Source organism: Lonchura striata, chromosome 8 (genome assembly GCF_050655825.1).
Source record: "Lonchura striata isolate lonStrDom1 chromosome 8, ASM5065582v1, whole genome shotgun sequence".
Lineage (NCBI taxonomy): Eukaryota > Metazoa > Chordata > Aves > Passeriformes > Estrildidae > Lonchura > Lonchura striata.
Window position 1 is genome coordinate 31,203,117 of NC_140710.1, and position 17,547 is coordinate 31,220,663.

The window sequence follows — 17,547 nt, forward strand, 5'->3', positions numbered from 1 at the left end:
TTCACTTGCTGTGCACACATAGAAGAGTTCTTTTTTGATCAGACACTTTTATTTTAGTGAAGTCTGACCCTTGCCTTTTTAGAATTCAGAGGAATGAAAAATAACAAATGTAGATGTTTATGTGTTTGAGGTGAATTTTTTTTATTAGGAAATGTTTTTAAAAGGTCAGTGAAAAACAGAACTGAAACTGAGGTTTTATTTCTCTTGCAGGTAGGTCTATGAAAGATAAGCAGACATTTAAATTTGGGTATTTCCTTATGATAACAAATGTACCAGGGTCATTACCAACTCAACAGATCTTGCTGACATCAGGCTTCTTCTCACACAGTGTTGTTTTAATCTTTTTTTTCCCCTAGGAAAAAGAGAAGAAATACATGCTGCCTTTGGACAACTTGAAAGTGCGAGATGTTGAAAAGAGTTTCATGTCCAGCAAACACATCTTTGCATTGTTTAACACAGAGCAGAGGTAAGAAAATGTGCTATTCTGCAGATACTTATATCAAATGGTATCTAGCTGAGCATTTTAATAACTGTGAGTGCACTTCTGCTGTTTCTACCAATTTAAGTACACAAGGTCGTGATATTCTTGATTTATCTGCTGCTTTGCTGTTGCATAACCATGGGATGAGAGGTTGGTGTCCTCCAGGCCACTCGTGGGGTGAAACAGCTCCATGATGAGTCAGCCAGCCCTTCCTTATGGCTGAATAATCATCTCCTGATCCTATTTTTGTTTTTTTTGGCAGTCACCTAGGCTTACCAAAACATTCATGACTTCTGTACCTTGTGACCAGATTCAACTTGTGTAAATCACGAAAGTGTCATTGCTTTTCACTTTCTCCAGTGGAAAATCTTGCCTGTCAGTAATCTTGGGACTCATTTGATTGTTTGTTTGGGTTTAAACACTGTTGAATGGAGAAAAATTAGATTCCTCTACTTCTTTAATTAATAAAATTTTTACCTTTTAGTTTTTGCCCCACACTTTTCCTCTCAGACTCTTCTCTGTTTTAAGTGCGGGTGCTCTATGGAAGCTACTCCTGATGCACAGCCAGCTTAGTTTCCTTAAATGTTACAAAAGAATAAAAGTGATGTGTAATTTTTATTTTTTTTTCCTGAGGAGGAGAGTTGCATTTGTAGCTGTCTCAGGGGAATTGCATTTTAGCAGATAAGGGACAATTTCTGTAAGTTTTTTTTCAGGCAAATGTAGCATACATCGATATCCCTGTTTCCCTTTTCTGCTAAATTCCTTCACACCTGATTCTCCCTCACCTCACTAAAGCTTGGCATTACCTTCCGATACTCAAGATGATGAGGGCTGGATGTGGCTCTCTGCAGAGGCAGCTGTCTTTGCTCCCAGTCTGGCCAGAATTTTAGAAGCAAGGAGTGCCTCTCCCTCCTGCAAAGCAGAAGCACAGCACAGGATTTCTGGGCTGTCCAGTTTCTGCTGACCCCAGAAATGTGAGGACACAATGTTGGTCTCAGTCTGAACTAGCTCAGAAAGGCTCTGCCTGTGTCTGCAAGGGCTGCCAGGAGATGCCCTTTGAAAGCATGTCACACACATACTAGCTGGGAGTAACATTTCAAATGCTTGACCACTTGTGTTTCTGGAGCACAGAAAAAAGCTTTGAAAAGCTTTTCATGTTCTTAAAAACATAAATGATCTTCGGATGCTGGAAATGAATGGAATTTGATGATTCTTGCTGTAGATATGTGTGGATCCATCAAGAAAGGTAACTTTGTCCTGGTGGCTTGATAGCAACTGTACATAATAGGTTACTTCCATGAGATATTTGTTAATTTAACTCATTGTTTCTCCTTCGGTTCAACTAACAGCTTTGAATATTATCATAATCATAAATATTAATCATTTAACTGCTGTGAAAATGCAAGAGAAGCATTTTCCATTGGCAAGTTTGGGATTTATTTAGGTGCTATATAGCTGGACATTGACATTTTCCCTTGATCTTCATCCATACTAGACATCAAGGATTTCAAAATCAGATGTCTAAAATGTTTGCCATGTCTGTAATAGCCCTGCCTCTTTGGGCTCCAAGTAGACCCTGCAACCTCTGCAAGCTGCTCTAAAAACATCCTTACACCCACATGGGCATGTTAAGACATGACAGCACAGCAGTAAGACCACAAAATACCTTTGCCTTGGGAGAGGCAGATCATGGAGTCAGTCTTGCAGCTTTAGGGGAGGCAGAAGTTGTTTTTGAAGAAATATTTATTGAATTCTAATCAAAACAGCAGTTTCTCTGTTACTGTAAACCAGCTGATTTTTGATATTTCTAAAAATCTGCCTCCTGGCACAAATTGTTCAAAACAAGATTAGTATCACTTTCCACTGAATCCTGAATTCATAGATGTGTCAACAAAAACAGGAATATTGGTTCTCGAGTAGAGTGATCTGGCTGGGAGTCTATCCCCTATCCCACATTCTTAAGGAAACTGAAAGAGGGACTTGATAAAGATACGTTGAAATAAGAATTCTTATTGTTGTTTTTCTTTGTGGTAATCTGTTGAATCCTGGTTTCTGGTGTGTGTGTGAGTATGTCTTGCTTTTCAAAGATCGCGTAAAAATTAACTTAGTCTCTGGTTGGCTTTTTTTTTTTTTTTTTTTTTTTGTTGGGGGGTGGTGGAGTGGTTGTTCTTTTTAATTAAAAAAACCTTAGCAACTGAGAAAGAAATTCAGCTTCGAAGTCTGCCTACTGAGGGTTCTGCTTATGGAACCATTTTGCTATTTAAGATGTAGATCGTTAAAGAACAAAGAAAAAATCATCTGTTCCAGCTTCCATGATAACATGGAGACTATTCCGTATCTCTTTTTCCCTCTCCCCATAATCTGCAGCATGTTTTTCCTTGACTATGAAATCTTTCTTAATGTTCAATTAAATTATTTTCATTTTCAAGCAAAAACCCTTAAGGAGAAGAATTTTAATAAGCTTGCTCTCTTTTTCATTCCCAGCCCCTCACTGCATAGGTATTTGCTCCAGCCATATGTTTCTGATACTGTACATTTCAATAGTTTCCTGGATTATGCACTGCATTTTTTCCATTTATGAAAACCTTTCCAGCTCTGAAATATAGTTACCAGGAAAATACTCATTTCACTGCATAGCAGGAAAAACCATCTTGAGTTAGCTGAGACTGGGGGATAGACGGAGAAGGAAACTAACAGTATCTGTCATTTTGATTTACTGCAGAAGTCAACAGTTCTCTGACAGGAATCAAATGTGACTTGGTAATGTAGAGTAAATGGAGACTGTGACGATTGATTTCACAGTGGAGATAAATTCTCATGAAATGAACATAATTGTGTGTTTATGAAAAGGCTGTGTTGTGAAATAATTAAATTATTTTCATGTTACTTTCTAATTACATCTTAAAAAAACCCCCAAAAAATAAAAACCAAAGAAACAAAAAAAGGTGAGAGTGGGAAAAAGAAAACTTTGCCTGAAATAGTTACAGTATTACTTAACAGGGAGGTTAGGTTTGTTTTTCTGCAAAGTAAGTAATACATTTAAAGTTTTTGAGTGGGCCATCTACTTAATTTATAGACACTATGGATAACCTCTGCAATGGACTCCTCTAGTTTCCTTACCTTAGGAGTACTAGATATTAAAACAAAGTAAATTGAAGTGAGTGCCCTGTGATTCCTGGATCAGTTTTGTCCGTGTCCATCTGCACGAGCCTGGCTTTAGTAACTGAAGTTGAGCTGGGGGTTCAGGCAATGTGTGTCTAACCTAAAGCTGTCAAGTGAGTGCTGTTTGTGTTAACCATCTTCTCCACAGGAAACTCGTGGCAAGTCTGGTTTTTTTTAGACTGAAAAAAGAGATAAAATATATTGAGTATTTTAAAATTATGCTATAGGAGAAGAACGAATGTTTGCAGTACTGCTGTAGAGCTTACTGTGAATTTGTGTAGATGTAGCCACTGACTTTCTAGGCAGAGCTGAGAATGGAGAAGAGAGGATTTTGTCATCATCTCAGCTCACATGCAGTAGATTAATTTGTCATGTTCTCATTGCTGAGTGGCTGAGACTGTTGTTCAGAGCTCAAGAACAAAAAAACCAAATTCTGTCCATCACAGAAAGTTTACTGTCCTTACAGGATTTAATTCCAAATACTTGACTTATTCTTCACGTATTTCTTGTAAAAATTATTCACTTCTTAGTGCTTTTTCTGTTACCCAAGTACTGGGTATTTTGGACAAGAACTGTAGTCTTAAATGTGCCTCCCTTAAGGATCTGAGCAAGTCCTACCTCTCCATCTCCCCTGAGAAGGGCAAGCAGTCTTTAGTTCTCATGATCTTCTCCTGTTGATCCACATGGTGCTATTTTGACAGATTTTCTGTTGTTCTGAAGTAATCTCTTTACAATTACACTACTGCACCCTTTGCAGTAGTGTAGTTATACTTTTTTCCTGATTTACTGGTCAATAAATTGTTGTATTACAGTATTACAACTCCATTTACATGCAACTTCTCTTTTAATTAAAGAAATGTTGCTGAGTAAAAAAAACTGTCTTCATTTGCTAGAAGCAGAGAACAAGTTTCTTTCCACCTCTTCTCCAGCTCTGGAGAGAGGAATTCTCTTTTATAGGAGTAGGGATTCTACTAGGTATAGATTTTGGAGGTTATAAATGGAAGTATGCTAAAGTGTTTCTTAAGTCGGTGAATTTTCAAGCCTTCCCTACTAATAGTGGGAGTAGCAACCACAGAGTGAGGAAGGGTTACCTGGTGGAGAGTCCCTGATCAGCAGCCTTCCTCTGCTCCTCTTCAGACTCATTCCTTTCTTTGGAGCCAAAAGAGCAGAACCAATGTGTGAAATTCTCCCTTCCTTGCAGAGGAAGAGGCCATCAGTTCTCTGTGTCTTTTCCTTCCCAATCAGTGATGCCTTGTGAAGGCTGACCTAGAACAAGAGTAGACAGAGTTAAAGAATAAATTAGGGATTTATTAAAGGGCCTCAGTGGATCCATCTTGGGCAGCACAAGAGCCCAGCCAGGGCTGCACCCAAGATGAACCAAAATGGTCACAAAATGGACAACCGGTCACAGGATCTCTCACTTTTATAAGTTCTGGTCCATTTGCATATTGGAGTTCATTGTCCAATTCCAGCTTTAGCCCGTGAAGTCCCATCCTGCTTGTTTTTCTCTCTTCAGCCCACGTTGTTTGTGCTCTTGGACCTGAGATTTGGATCATTTGTCCTTGGTCCCCAGCTAGAGCAGGAATTGTTTTGTCTCCCTGCTCCGTGCAGAGAGCTCACCATCCCCTAATGTGAAGCCCAGACCCACATGCTAAAGCATCACAGAATCTGAAAAATAGAAAAGCTAAAAGCTGAGGCATCACCAGGACCCAGATGAAACTGAGTAATGGTGTTGCTTTCCTCACCTCTACGGTTCTGTGTGATACGGGGGTGTGAGAAGCAAGTGCAAAGCACAGAACTGTTCCTTTTGCTGTCACAAGAATGGGTTCCTGAGAGCAAAATGGCCCTCAGTAGTCATGAAGCAGTGGGACAGAATCTGCCATCCCTGCTCCAGAGCTGCCTGTCTGTAAAAACAGATCTTTAATCTGACAGACAGATTAATGTCCAGACGAGAGCGAGCAAAAGGCCATTTTGAGGGCATACAATAGGACTGAAAATAGAACTGCCAGATGAGGAATTGTAGTTACTGACTCCTGAGTACACTCTGTCTGTCAGGAATCATATTGCACGGGGAGTTGTGGTGTCTGGTAGGACCCAGGAAATGACACAGTGTCTACTCAGTGAGAGGTGTCACTGCCTGTTTTGGATGGATGTTGTTGGCTGTGTGTTGCTCTAGAAGTGGATGGAGCACAAGTTGTTTCTGGGATTCCAAAGGTACTAGAACTATAAGTACTGAATTTCTGGCCATGGGCAGCAACTGGTTAACTTCTATCCATATATGAGGGAAATTGGGCCTGAGCCAAAATAAAGGGAACTAGTGAAAGGAGACCGGGTCAGAGGAGGTGTTGGATAGAAGCCAGGCTAAAGGAGAAAGCCTAAAATGAGATGTATGTTTAGTTACTGTTTTTGAATTACTCAGAAAGCTAAGCCCCAGGAAGAGCTGGACTGTAAGCTATTCAGAGCCCTCTCTGTTGGAAATAGAAGAGAATCTGTTTAATTAAAAAGCCCTATAAATTTAATCCAGAAAAAAAAGCTGCTAACATTTCTAAACAAACTCCTAAAATGCTGGAGAGTACAATATTTAAGAAAAAATATGCAAACCCAAGGAATAGCTAGCCTTTACTGCCAACAGCTTTCCCTTATTAAAAAAAAAAAAAAAAAAAAAAGGAAAAAGAAAAAAAAAAGCTTGTTTTTTTTTTTCTGGAATATGTTCTTTTTTGTCATTATTGACAAATATTTTTTGCATGACATATAAGAGAGAATATGGTGCAGGTATTGACAGCTGGGGACAGCTTTTGTGTCTGTGTGGCCCCGAGGCAGATTCCAGGCCAGGCTTCCATCCCTCCCTCCAAAGGCATCAAACCTTCTCCTCCAGAGACTGATGGAATATTTTAGTGGCAGTCACTGTTACTACTGTGGATTTTGGCCTGTGTGGTGTTAGTTTTGGCTGCATTTCTGTTCTGGGTTACATATAGGACTCGAGATGCTTCATTGCCAAGGCTGGCCTATGTACTGAGCAGCACATCTTCTGTTCATTTGCACCTGAAAGTTGTGGGGGTTTCTGTGTGTTTTGGGTGTGTGTACTTGAAAAGATTCATATGCTTTTGGGAGAGCACTCACATGACACAGATGGCAAAATCCTTAAGTGCTATTATTTCATGACATTGTCTCAGAGATTGTCTCATTGGCTTTTCTGGATATTAAGAAAAAAAGAATCTTCAGAGCCATGTGTAATTAATTTTAATTAGCATTCACATTGGAGTGATCTGAAATGGTATGCCTTGATAGAAAATGTTAGTCATTGCTGTTAACTCAGAGCAGATGGCCATTTTTGTTTCTTCAAAATATATGATTTACAGAGCTTCTGGTAGAGCTTTTTTATTTGAAAAAAAAAAAAAAAAAGTGCATATGCTCAAACCAGCCATTGTGCAATTACAGGTGTCCAAAATCACAGATAAAGACTAAATTTGAATATGCAGAGTATGCACAGTGGAGTTGCAGGTTAAATAGATAGAAAACATACAATTTCATCCAGGATTACTGTTCCCAGTAGCTGGAGTGTCTGGATTATGTTATTTTCTCCCCTTTTCATTTTAGGTGACTATTCATTAAACCCATATTCTGTATGTTTTCAATTTCAATCAAGCGAGAAATACATAAGAATTAAATCTTTTGTGTTTTTCATGGAATAAAATGGGACCAATTTGCATGTAGTTCTAGATTTCTAATGTTTAGTTCTGCTTCCATCCTAATAGAGAGGAGATGTTTACAAAAAATCACTTTGAAATCCCTGAAAAAGAAAATATTCCTTTATCTTTCAGTCTGTGAGTAGCTTCACTTGTGTCAGTGTGACTGCTGAAGCTAAATACAGGTTTGTGTTCTTTGGAGGATTAAAGTAGTTTATAGGTCCAGTTCTAAAAAATGTCACTAGTATTCTTGCTGTGTAGTGGTTGTTCTGTCTCCTTCTACATTGGCAAGAATAAATGCATTTTTAATTAATTGTGGTTTGTATTTTCTTTCTATTAAAATAAACTTTATGCATATCTAGTACAGCTTTGGCTAGAGAAATCCAGATCCAACTCAACCTAAAAGCTCTCCAAGCACATGGAGACATATACACACGTTAACTAGGTTTGTAATGTGCCTGCAGTAGTTGCCCTTCAAAATTTTCTAGGCTTGTTGGAGATAAATATTTAACCTTATTTTAGTATTAAGAAATAGCAAGAGGTACAGTCCATCCAGCAGTGGATGTGCTCAGCACGTTCTGATGTGCAGCCACCATGGAGAGAAAGCCGCTGGTGCTGCAAGGGCTGTTGTTTCTGGGTGATTTTCAGTGTGGCATTCACTCCCTGCTCCTGGAGTGCAGAGATTTGGTTCACAGGCAGTCAGGCCTTCCCTGGGCAGTGCTGACAGCCCAGGCTTCAGGGTGGGTGCAAGGGAAAGCTCAGGAACTCACAGCTGGCTCAGTCTTCAAACTTATCTGGCATTTCTCACTTTCCTCTTGGGCACTTTCAAATACCTTAATCCAGTCCAGTTAGGATTCTTTCATGATGGGAGGAGTTCAGGAAACACCTATGGACACTTCTGTATTAGGCCCTGAAATATATAGGGGAAATGAATCAAGAAATCAAGATAAAAATAAAGTGAAGAAGCTGTAGGGTAAGCAAAGTCCCAGGTGGGTGGCTGACTTTGAGGTGACGGGCTGGGCCTAAAGAAGGCATGTCCTGAGTGTAGAACCTCCCAGAACTGAAAATTATGCTTTTAGTCCAATTGTATGTTCATCCTTATAAGCAATTATGTTGTATTTCTAGTGGAAATGCAGTTGCAAGTTGAGGTTTATTTATCTAGAGTACAATAAAATCTGCAGATAACAAATGGTAGCCTTTTGTATTTTTCACTCTGGGGAAAAAAGGCAGTATTATCAGTATTATGTTGATTTCCAGTAATGTCACTATAGTTACATTTTCATGAACTATGCATGATATTTCAATTACAGTGATGAGACTCCAGGAGGAAGTGGAGTAGGTAAATGTGGTAGATGCTTTGCAGTTTCCTCAATTATGTGTTCACATTTAAGAAATGTTAAATGTTCAAGGGAAATACTACTTACAGATGGTACTTGTAGGCATGTTCCCATTTTCTGTATCTGTCTTGTTTCTGTCGTCCCTTAGATTTACAGATGCCTGAATATCCACAAGATAGGTATTGTTGAGAGTTCATCCTTCCTGGTATCCTTTATTGTGTCATAGTCTTTCATATCTAACATCCCATTTAGCTGCTGTGGAGATGAGGGTGAGAACAGTATTCCATATGGAGAACATAGGTGAGGCTTGAGTAGTAACTGGTGCTGTGCTGATGTCTTCAGCAATTTTAAGAAGTGGAAGAGAGAAGAAAACAGAAAATCTGAATTGTTTTCAAGAACGTTTTTACAGCTTTCCATGAGACGCCAGTGGATTCCTAATGAGTAAAACATGTTAATGTGTTTTTGTAAGAATCCAGTGGTAACAGGAAAAGGACACTCTTTTCAGAAGTTACTGAAAGAAGTTACTTTGTTTTTTTTTTCCTTTGAAAAGTTCCTATGCTTGTTGGCCTTTCTGGGAGAAAGACAGGCAGGGGTAGTCTAGCAGCAAGGCAGGAGACAAGCATCCCTCACCTGCCCTGCAGGGCCATCCCTGGGAGCACTCAGGGTGTGCATCCTTCAGTCCCTCACACGTGCTGTGTCTTTGCAGTGGCAGTGGAATAGAATGAGCTGCACAAAAAAGAGCTCTCAGATCCTACAGGGAGAAAGAAGGGCCTGGGACATGTGGAGACATCAGCTGCTGGGCCATGAGGTGTCCCCAGCCCCAGGAGAAGTCCTGACACACAGACAGAATGCAGGACTGTCAGCTCCCACGTGTTCAGAGTGCCTGACTGAAATCCCTGCTCACACAGCCACGCTGCTTGGAGAAAGCCACAAAATGCCAAAAAGTGTAATATATAACATGACAGGCCTGAAAAAATGTTTTCACAAGCTGGTGTCATGTTGTTTTGCTCTTGCAGATAAGTGTTTTTGGAACTTCCCTATCACTATGTTTTACAGCCTTTATTTGCTCTATTGTTATTTTTAGTCATCTTTGCTGAGAATACCCTTTTACCATTTCAGCTTCCTAGTACCGCAAAGTTTTAGCTGCTTCATTATCTTAGCCAGAAAAGCTTATCTCAGTAAAAGTTTCTCTTAACAATAAATTAAAGTGTTTTTTCTCTGGCAATGTCATTATGCTTCTCTTTTTTTTATTTTTTTTTTTAATTGACTTCTTTGTTTTGTTCAGTAAATGTTGACTTGGACTTCCACAATATTGCAAATTTAATAAAATTCAGGTGTTCGCTCAATTTAAAGTAACAGCATCTGATAAGGTCATCCAGGCTATTATTTACTTTAAGAGAGGATTAATACTTTTGGAGTCAGGGAAGAAAAAGGATTAATTTTAAATTTCTCGATCAATAAAGGCATCCACAGAGCTTTCAGTTGTTCATCCTGTCAGTGACTTTGGCTAAACTGTGCTATCATGCCTGTTAGTGCCTCTTTGTAAACTTTGGGGCTGATTTCTGTGGGAAGGAAATGCCCTGGTGGCATATCCAGCCTGGGGTTTTGAAGGGAGTAGTACAACCCTGGTGCTGCAGATTTAGCCTTTGAATTTGATAAGAATTGAGTGACCAGCCTAAGGAATTAATTCTGAGTATGTCCTTTATTTTTTTGCAGTTTTGAATTCAACCTGAGAGCCTGCTAAAAAATACCTGATTTTGCTCCCTTCGGAGTGGGTGTGCTCTGGTTGTTGTACTGTGGTTTCATTAGTGACAATTTAATGATTATGGTGTCATGGCTGCTTCATGCCCAGGTTCAATTACACTTTTTTAACCTTTTTTAACCTGTTTCCTGAGACTGCCCCTAAAAAGCAAGGCTGTGAGCTGCCTGGTGCCATTGTTGGTTAAGAGAGAATCACTTCTGTGAGTGGGAATTACATCAAGTCAGTTGTGTTCCAGCAGTGTGGCAGTGAAATCCCACCAGTCCCTGAAAGCTAAAGAAATTTGTCTAGGCAGTGACAGTAATAGCTTTATTTCCTTGTTCTAGAGTGAATTCAGGTTTTTTCCCTCTCAGAATACGTGGGAGAAATGACCTCTGTAGTTACACAATTAAACCAAAGGGCCCCTTGTCACTGAGAGTGAAGCAATCTCCATCAACCCCTCTCCTCCACAGCTTGCTAAGGGGAGAAAACAGCCTGGTCGGGATGAAAGATTGATCCTTGTGCAACTGCTAAGATCTAGCAAAATGTGGTTTCCTAACCCTTTTCAGCTAAGCTCATGGCCTTTCCTAAAAAGACTGTTGGCTGACCAATTTACAGTGGTCTGATCTGTGTATAGAATTGGAATTTAGAAACTAATGGCTAAACTGTAAGGGGAAAATCTGTTCTGTTTATTGAAGAATTTACAAGTACCACCTTCCTAGAGATGTATTTTTTCCTCCTTTCTCTTTTCTTCCATTAAGTGATTCCCTGTATTTATCTCACCTGTAAGAGGTTTTATTTAAATATGTCCCAGTTTTCTTACTATGATGAGAGACATCTGAGGTTTGTTTTGTTTGTTTAAAAATATCTTGATTATCATTGCTGGTTTTTTCCTCTTTTACTGATGATGTCTAAAAACTGAAAAGGGTATAAACTGGACTGAAAGGATTTAACGTGGGAAGAAATTGCATCAGTGATGATTTGGTATTTATTGGTTACAGCAGCAATCCATCACAAGCTGTGCTGTTATGTTGGCATGTCTTACGTGTTTGTCCTCTTCATCACAACACCCTTTTTTCCCCTAAAAGTGCTTTGTTTTAGCAAAAGCAGGAAAATTGATTTTAAGTAGTTTTCACGGTGCTTTTAGCTGAGCACAGAGTTGCGCTGTAGCATTCTAAGATATTTTTAAGTACTCCATGTAATTATTGAACAAGAACGTGTCCCATAAAGTCTGTTGTCCACGACAATTACCAAGTAATTTCTGATCCCAAATGATTTTTAATTTTAAATGCTGTGTGCATGATAGAGAGTAGTAAAATGTTAGTTTTACAGTGTGGTGCTCTTTGTTCTAGGAATGTTTACAAGGATTACCGTTTCCTTGAGCTAGCCTGTGACTCCCAAGAGGAGGTGGATAGCTGGAAGGCATCTCTGCTACGAGCCGGTGTCTATCCTGATAAATCCTCAGTAAGTTAAAAGCTCACTGGTTTGCCAGTAGCTGCTCTGTTTGAGTCAAAAAAAACAACTGTATCATCTGGGAAAACACAGTGTCTGCAGATACCTCAGCAAAGAGCAGCCTTTTCATTGTACTGTGGTAATTTTAAAATATTCATAATGAAATATTTTAAGACCAATTTGTGCGTCAAACCTCATTGTAAAAAACCCAACCAACCACAAACCAAACCTTCCAACATGTTTTTCATTGGATCCGTGTAGTAAAAGCATTGAGCAATTTGGGATTTCCTGAGCTTCCTTGTTTCTGTTAATGTTTTCTAAGGTAAAGATGTGCTTTGAAGAGTTTATTCCCTCAAGCTCTGGATTACAGAACTGACAGAAGCATTCGAGGCAATCATGTATATTTATTTTACTTATTCACTGCATCATTCTTTGTGTATGAAACACATGCTAAACCTTTCCAAAGGCAGTTTTACTCAGCTAATCATCATGTGGAGCAAATTGAACAGGATACAATAAAAAAGCCTCTATTAATTTATTAGAAATGACAGAAAGTTGGGAAACAGAATATGTCCAGCTACTATTTAATATTTTTTAGACCTAAATATCTTGATATTTTCTTTCAAGAGAAGGTTTGAGGAGATGTAGCCAAAGAGAAGGCTGACTAGCAGAATTACATGGCATTTAAGCCTTTAAAGCTTCTGTAATGCACAGCTCACCTTTCTGCAGTGAGTACTGGATGCCTGCATTGGAACATCTGCTCTGACAAATGCTGCTTTGATTCTGAGGAATTTGCTCTTCTTCCTGATTGTTTTCCATGGGAAGGCCAGGTTTCTGGAGTCCAGGGTCTTGTGCTGTCTTCTTTATCTTTTTCTTCCCTTATGGTTGTGATGCCTGCATGGCTTCCAGTACAATTCTGTCTGCATCTCCTCCAGGAGCTATTCATGCAAACAAGCTCAGCTTCTTCTCTTCACACAAAGTTTCAAGACTGCCATGAAAAATAAATAAAAAATTCTTATACTAGTGGATTCTCCAGTTATTATAGAAATAAACAGTGACTATGGTAATGATGATGGTTTTTTTAGAGACTAGTACAAGCATGCATTTAGCAGGAGACCTACCAGGTATCTGAGACTTTACCTTTAAAAAGTAAAACAGTGTTGGTGACTTTTCTGTATGTTGCCTGTTCCATTAGATCTGTTCCTAGCTAAGAATATTAGAAGCCATGTAACGAGGATTTATTATGAGAGGTTACCTAATTAATTACTTGGACCAATATTCTGCGTTGCTTTGGTTTTTTCTTGCTTAGGTTTTAATGATGATTTCACAAAAAACTTCTGCTGCCTCTGGTTTAATCTTGTGTTCTGTGATGGTTTTATCATATTGGCATATCTGGTACTTTATCCTTAAACAAGACAGACTAGTTTGATTTCTGAACTTCTCTTCTGTCTTCCTGTCTCTCCCTTCTCCCTAAAAATACTTGGTATTCAAAATATGTTTACAAAAATTTCCTGGTTTTGTTTAAAGTTGGTCTGTCAAAGGAGTCTTAGATGCAAGATGAGAGACTTCCTTGAAAGGAGTAGAAAGGAGTCAAAATACAGTTCTCCTTTGAGCTGGAATTATCTTTACATTATAAAAAGAGTAAATATTATTGTTCCAAATGCCTGTAGTTTGAAATTAGCCCAGTAGTTTATCAAGCTGTTCAGGAAAGATGCCCATGCTATGCTGGGCCTCCAAAACTTTATTCCTGAAGGACTGTGAGTCCACTGTTCAGAGTTTTGAATTTTGTAAAGGAAAATCCCCAAGGCCCCAGGTACATTAGAAGATCCAGTGGATCCTAAATAAAAATGAGCAGCATTTCATCAAAATCCTGTGCATGCTCCTCAGTTTCACACCTTCCACTGACAATATAAAATTGTTTTAGAGACACCTCCCAGTCTTTTATTCTCCTTCAAAGATTCAGAGACCATGTTTTTAAGCAAGAGGGACTGCCAGGAAATGGCAACAACTTGAGTTTACTTCAGTGCTTTCCCCCAGCTTCATGATCTCAGAGTTAAAAAGGCAAAGAGGTCTCAGCAGGAGCTTCTCACTTTCTTTTACCTGTGAGGCACAGCTGGGAACTCTGAATATCCAGTGTTTTGGCACCAGCAGTAGAAGAACTGCTGCTTAGAAATGAAAACTAAAGGAAAAGTAGGAATCTGGCACTGATTAAAGAGCTGTGTTCTGAATTCTCATAAAGGGCAAATCTCTCAACTAATAATATTCATTTTTCTGTTGATTTTTTTTTTAGTAGTGCTACATACAAATGTTTGATTACAGTGGTAATGGGGCTCAGTAGTTGCTACCACTAATATGGAGTGTCTGCTGCTCATTTATTCCTGTAAGCTAAAGTCCAAGCTTCTAGATTTATAATCTTTCTTTTTGCCTAAGCAAATCTCGTTAATATTTTAAAGACCACATATCACCCCCTTCCTCCATTTCCTTGCTTTATTTTGCTAGTCTTCCATGTCTCTCTGTCCATGGGGATGCACAGAGTGACTGTGTTCCCATATTCACTGTCCCATGAATTACTTCTGATCGATCCTCAGCATTGCTCTGAATTTTTTGCAGTTTCCAAGTCACCTCCTTCCCATTCCATTTGCCTTTGTGAGGCTGTGGGCTTTGACAGCCACCCAGATAGCAATGAATCAGTGTTTTTATTTTTCCAACCCATATGCAAGTCAGCTTGCTTGGTGTAAATCATCCTGTGGCCAATTCACTTTGAAATGGGATATCCATTTACCAGCTGACTTTGCTGCTGACTTTCTGGACTGATGCATCCAAACCCCTCCTTTTTTTTTGTTAAAAAATGACTACAACATTGTGACTAACTGTTCCAGACTGTATTTCTCAACTGGTGTAGGATGGTGTTTATTTTGGCTGGCTTCCCAATGTATAATATACACTGTTCATGCCAGCTCATGGCAAAACTCACAATTAAACCAGAATAATAGCCCAGATGTTTGTCGTAACTTGCTCTGCACACTTTACCTTGTTAGCATCACCCATTCGCTCTCCCCCCATGCCCTCCCCCATGCCATCTCCTCCTTATTTTTATTACTAATCTAAAAATTCAATATTTGCTTTTTAAAATGCTTTGAATCTTGAAACTTTCCATTAGCTGGCAAGTTGTAGGGAATGGCTGTCGTGGAATGCTCAGCCGAGCTGGTTGCTTTGCATACTGAAGTTCAGTGTTACCGACACATGACAATCCCTCTGGCTGCCATCCCATGCCATCCCATGCCATCCCATGCCATCCCATGCCATCCCATGCCATCCCATGCCATCCCATGCCATCCCATGCCATCCCATCCCATGCCATCCCATGCCATCCCATGCCATCCCATGCCATCCCATCCCATCCCATCCCATCCCATCCCATACCATCCCATGCCATCCCATGCCATCCCATGCCATCCCATGCCATCCCATGCCATGCCATGCCATCCCATCCCATCCCATCCCATCCCATCCCATCCCATCCCATCCCATCCCAATCACTTCGGGCCTCATTTTCTTCTCCCATTTATTTGTATCCAGCGACTTCCCAGGAGCTGCTCCTGATTTGCACTGGGTCAGAATGTTTGTATAGTGAGGAAAACAGCTCTGCTGAACATTTAAGTCCTTTGCAAATGTCCTGTGTTCCCCTGGAAGCAGTCTGACTGCAGGATTCAGTGAATGTTCCCTGACTCAGTTCCTCATTTGGTTTGAGCCATTTCCAGAACTGTACAAGTTAGGCTGAATGCATGTAAAATAAATATAACTAATATTTCTTTTTTCCCCTCTTTCTTCTGTGCTGCATCCTGCAAAGGGGAGCAACAAAGTAAGTTGTCAGTCCTTTTACAAAATCCTTTTGTATCCTGTCTGAGGGACTTTGTCATGAAAATTACTTTGTCTTTCAGTTCACACAGCTATTGCCTGCATGCTCTTAACATGCAAAATGTGATTAAAAATGTGGGTGCACAAGTGTCTTCAAGAAAAAGTATAACTGGCTGTTTTAATTTTGGGGAAAGAGTGTTAAATGTTGCTGAGCTGTTTTTAAGGAGGTTCAGTAAGAATGATACTATAAAAGCATTGGGCCCAAAGATTATGAAGGTATAGTAATAAAGACCTTCTGAGGAAAGGTTACTACAGTCTGATGAAACTCATTACAGCTGGGTTTTTTGACCATACATCAAAGCTTGTATTAATGGGCAGTTATAAAAACCCAGCACTAAAGTCTTAAATAACAGATTTGCTGGCGTTGTTGGCTAAGCTGAGCTAGATCAGTGTACTGGCTTTGAAGGTGCCTTAAAATGGATGGAGGAGGGTGGGGTCAACATTTGACTTGGCTTCTAGACCCTTGATGTGTTCCAGCTGGACAGCAGCAGAAGGGTGTGGGGTGTGGAGAGAGAGAAGTGAAATATGTGTGGTAGGGCTTTTTTTTGAAAGTAAGCAGCACATAAAAAGACAGTTTCGTTGATGTTGATCTGATAAATGAATAATCATGCAGTTCCCAGGGTTAGGACTTTTTAATGCCACTTTTACTGAGCTTAAGAATGGAAGTTCCACATCTCACACTTTGGAATAAGATGCAGAGAGAGTTTGTCATACCTCAGAAAGGAGTTATACAGCTTTTGTGACTTTTCCCCCGCTTCCTTCCTGTTTTGGTATATTAACCCTTAGGAAAATGAATCTGGAGCATCAAAAGATGCTTCACAGCAAACGTTAAAAGTAGCCTTTGAATATTGCCTGTAGCATCTCTTTGTGAGCTGGAAGCTTTCTGGAATATTTGGGAAAGACCCAGGTGGGTTTTAAAGGTTTTGAAGGTTGGGGAATTTTGTCTGCTTCTGATTTTTGTATTTCTAACCAGTTTTTGACCACTCCTCTCTTCACAGTGGCTGGGCTCAGAAGCACCAAAAATATTCTGTTTTGTTGGCCTGCCTGAGAAAAGGTGCTCTTAGTGTTGGGTGGGGAGGGCTTAAGAGAATTGGTGAATTGATGGCATGGAGAGAGGGACTTTACATAGGAGGTGGTGTGAAATGTCAATGTTAACTGTGTACACTAAAATGTCAAGGTAGTGTTTACAATGTTTCTTTCTGACATGCTGGCTTAAGGGTTTGCTGCTGCAGGGGATGCTGCTGGGATCTCAGAGCAGACTGTGGATGCTCTGTTAAGGAAAACAGGGATAGATGGGACACCACTGAGCTCTTGGGGCTGGCACAAACTGAGTCTGGAGGTCAGGAGTGGTATGAACCTGTTCTGTACTCCAGAGCTGTGAGCTGTGGGACACTCCAGGGAGGTCAGCACCAGAAGAAGCTGACAGATTTTGGCAGGATACTCAATGAGCAGGGAGAGGAGAAGCCTATGAGATGTGAGAATTTGGGAGCTCTTAACTCTTCCTTCATTCTGAGCTAAAGGCAGTTCTTCCTGTAGGTTCAGAAACTCCATCTGGCCTGGGTTGCCAGCCAGAAGATAACTCCAAAAGAAACCTCCAGGAATCCATCCTGATCTTTCACTTTGACCCAGTTCCGTGTAAGGATTTGTGTCTCGTCATCTCTGTGTCCCCCTTCTCCTTCACACAGATCATTCCTGCTGAGGCTGGAGATCACCTGATCCCAGTGGGACAGATAGAACCAACCTGCAGCTGCTGGCAGAGGCTCAAACTCCACA

The 17,547-nt window shown here is 40.0% G+C and overlaps 1 protein-coding gene across 10 annotated transcripts in view; it reads left to right on the forward strand.

Annotated features, from left to right (window-relative positions):
- DNM3 (dynamin 3) overlaps positions 1-17,547 on the forward strand; it is a 175,353-nt gene that overhangs the window by 107,745 nt on the left and 50,061 nt on the right. For 7 of the 10 annotated variants that reach the window (XM_085586847.1, XM_021545816.3, XM_077785251.2 and 4 more), the window contains 3 exons: positions 357-466; positions 11,757-11,868; positions 15,707-15,718. In XM_085586847.1, coding sequence (XP_085442973.1) covers positions 357-466; positions 11,757-11,868; positions 15,707-15,718 — 234 coding nt within the window. The remainder of the gene's footprint in view (positions 1-356; positions 467-11,756; positions 11,869-15,706; positions 15,719-17,547) is intronic. The other 3 variants (XM_021545817.3, XM_021545820.3, XM_085586851.1) reach the window with 1 other exon arrangement.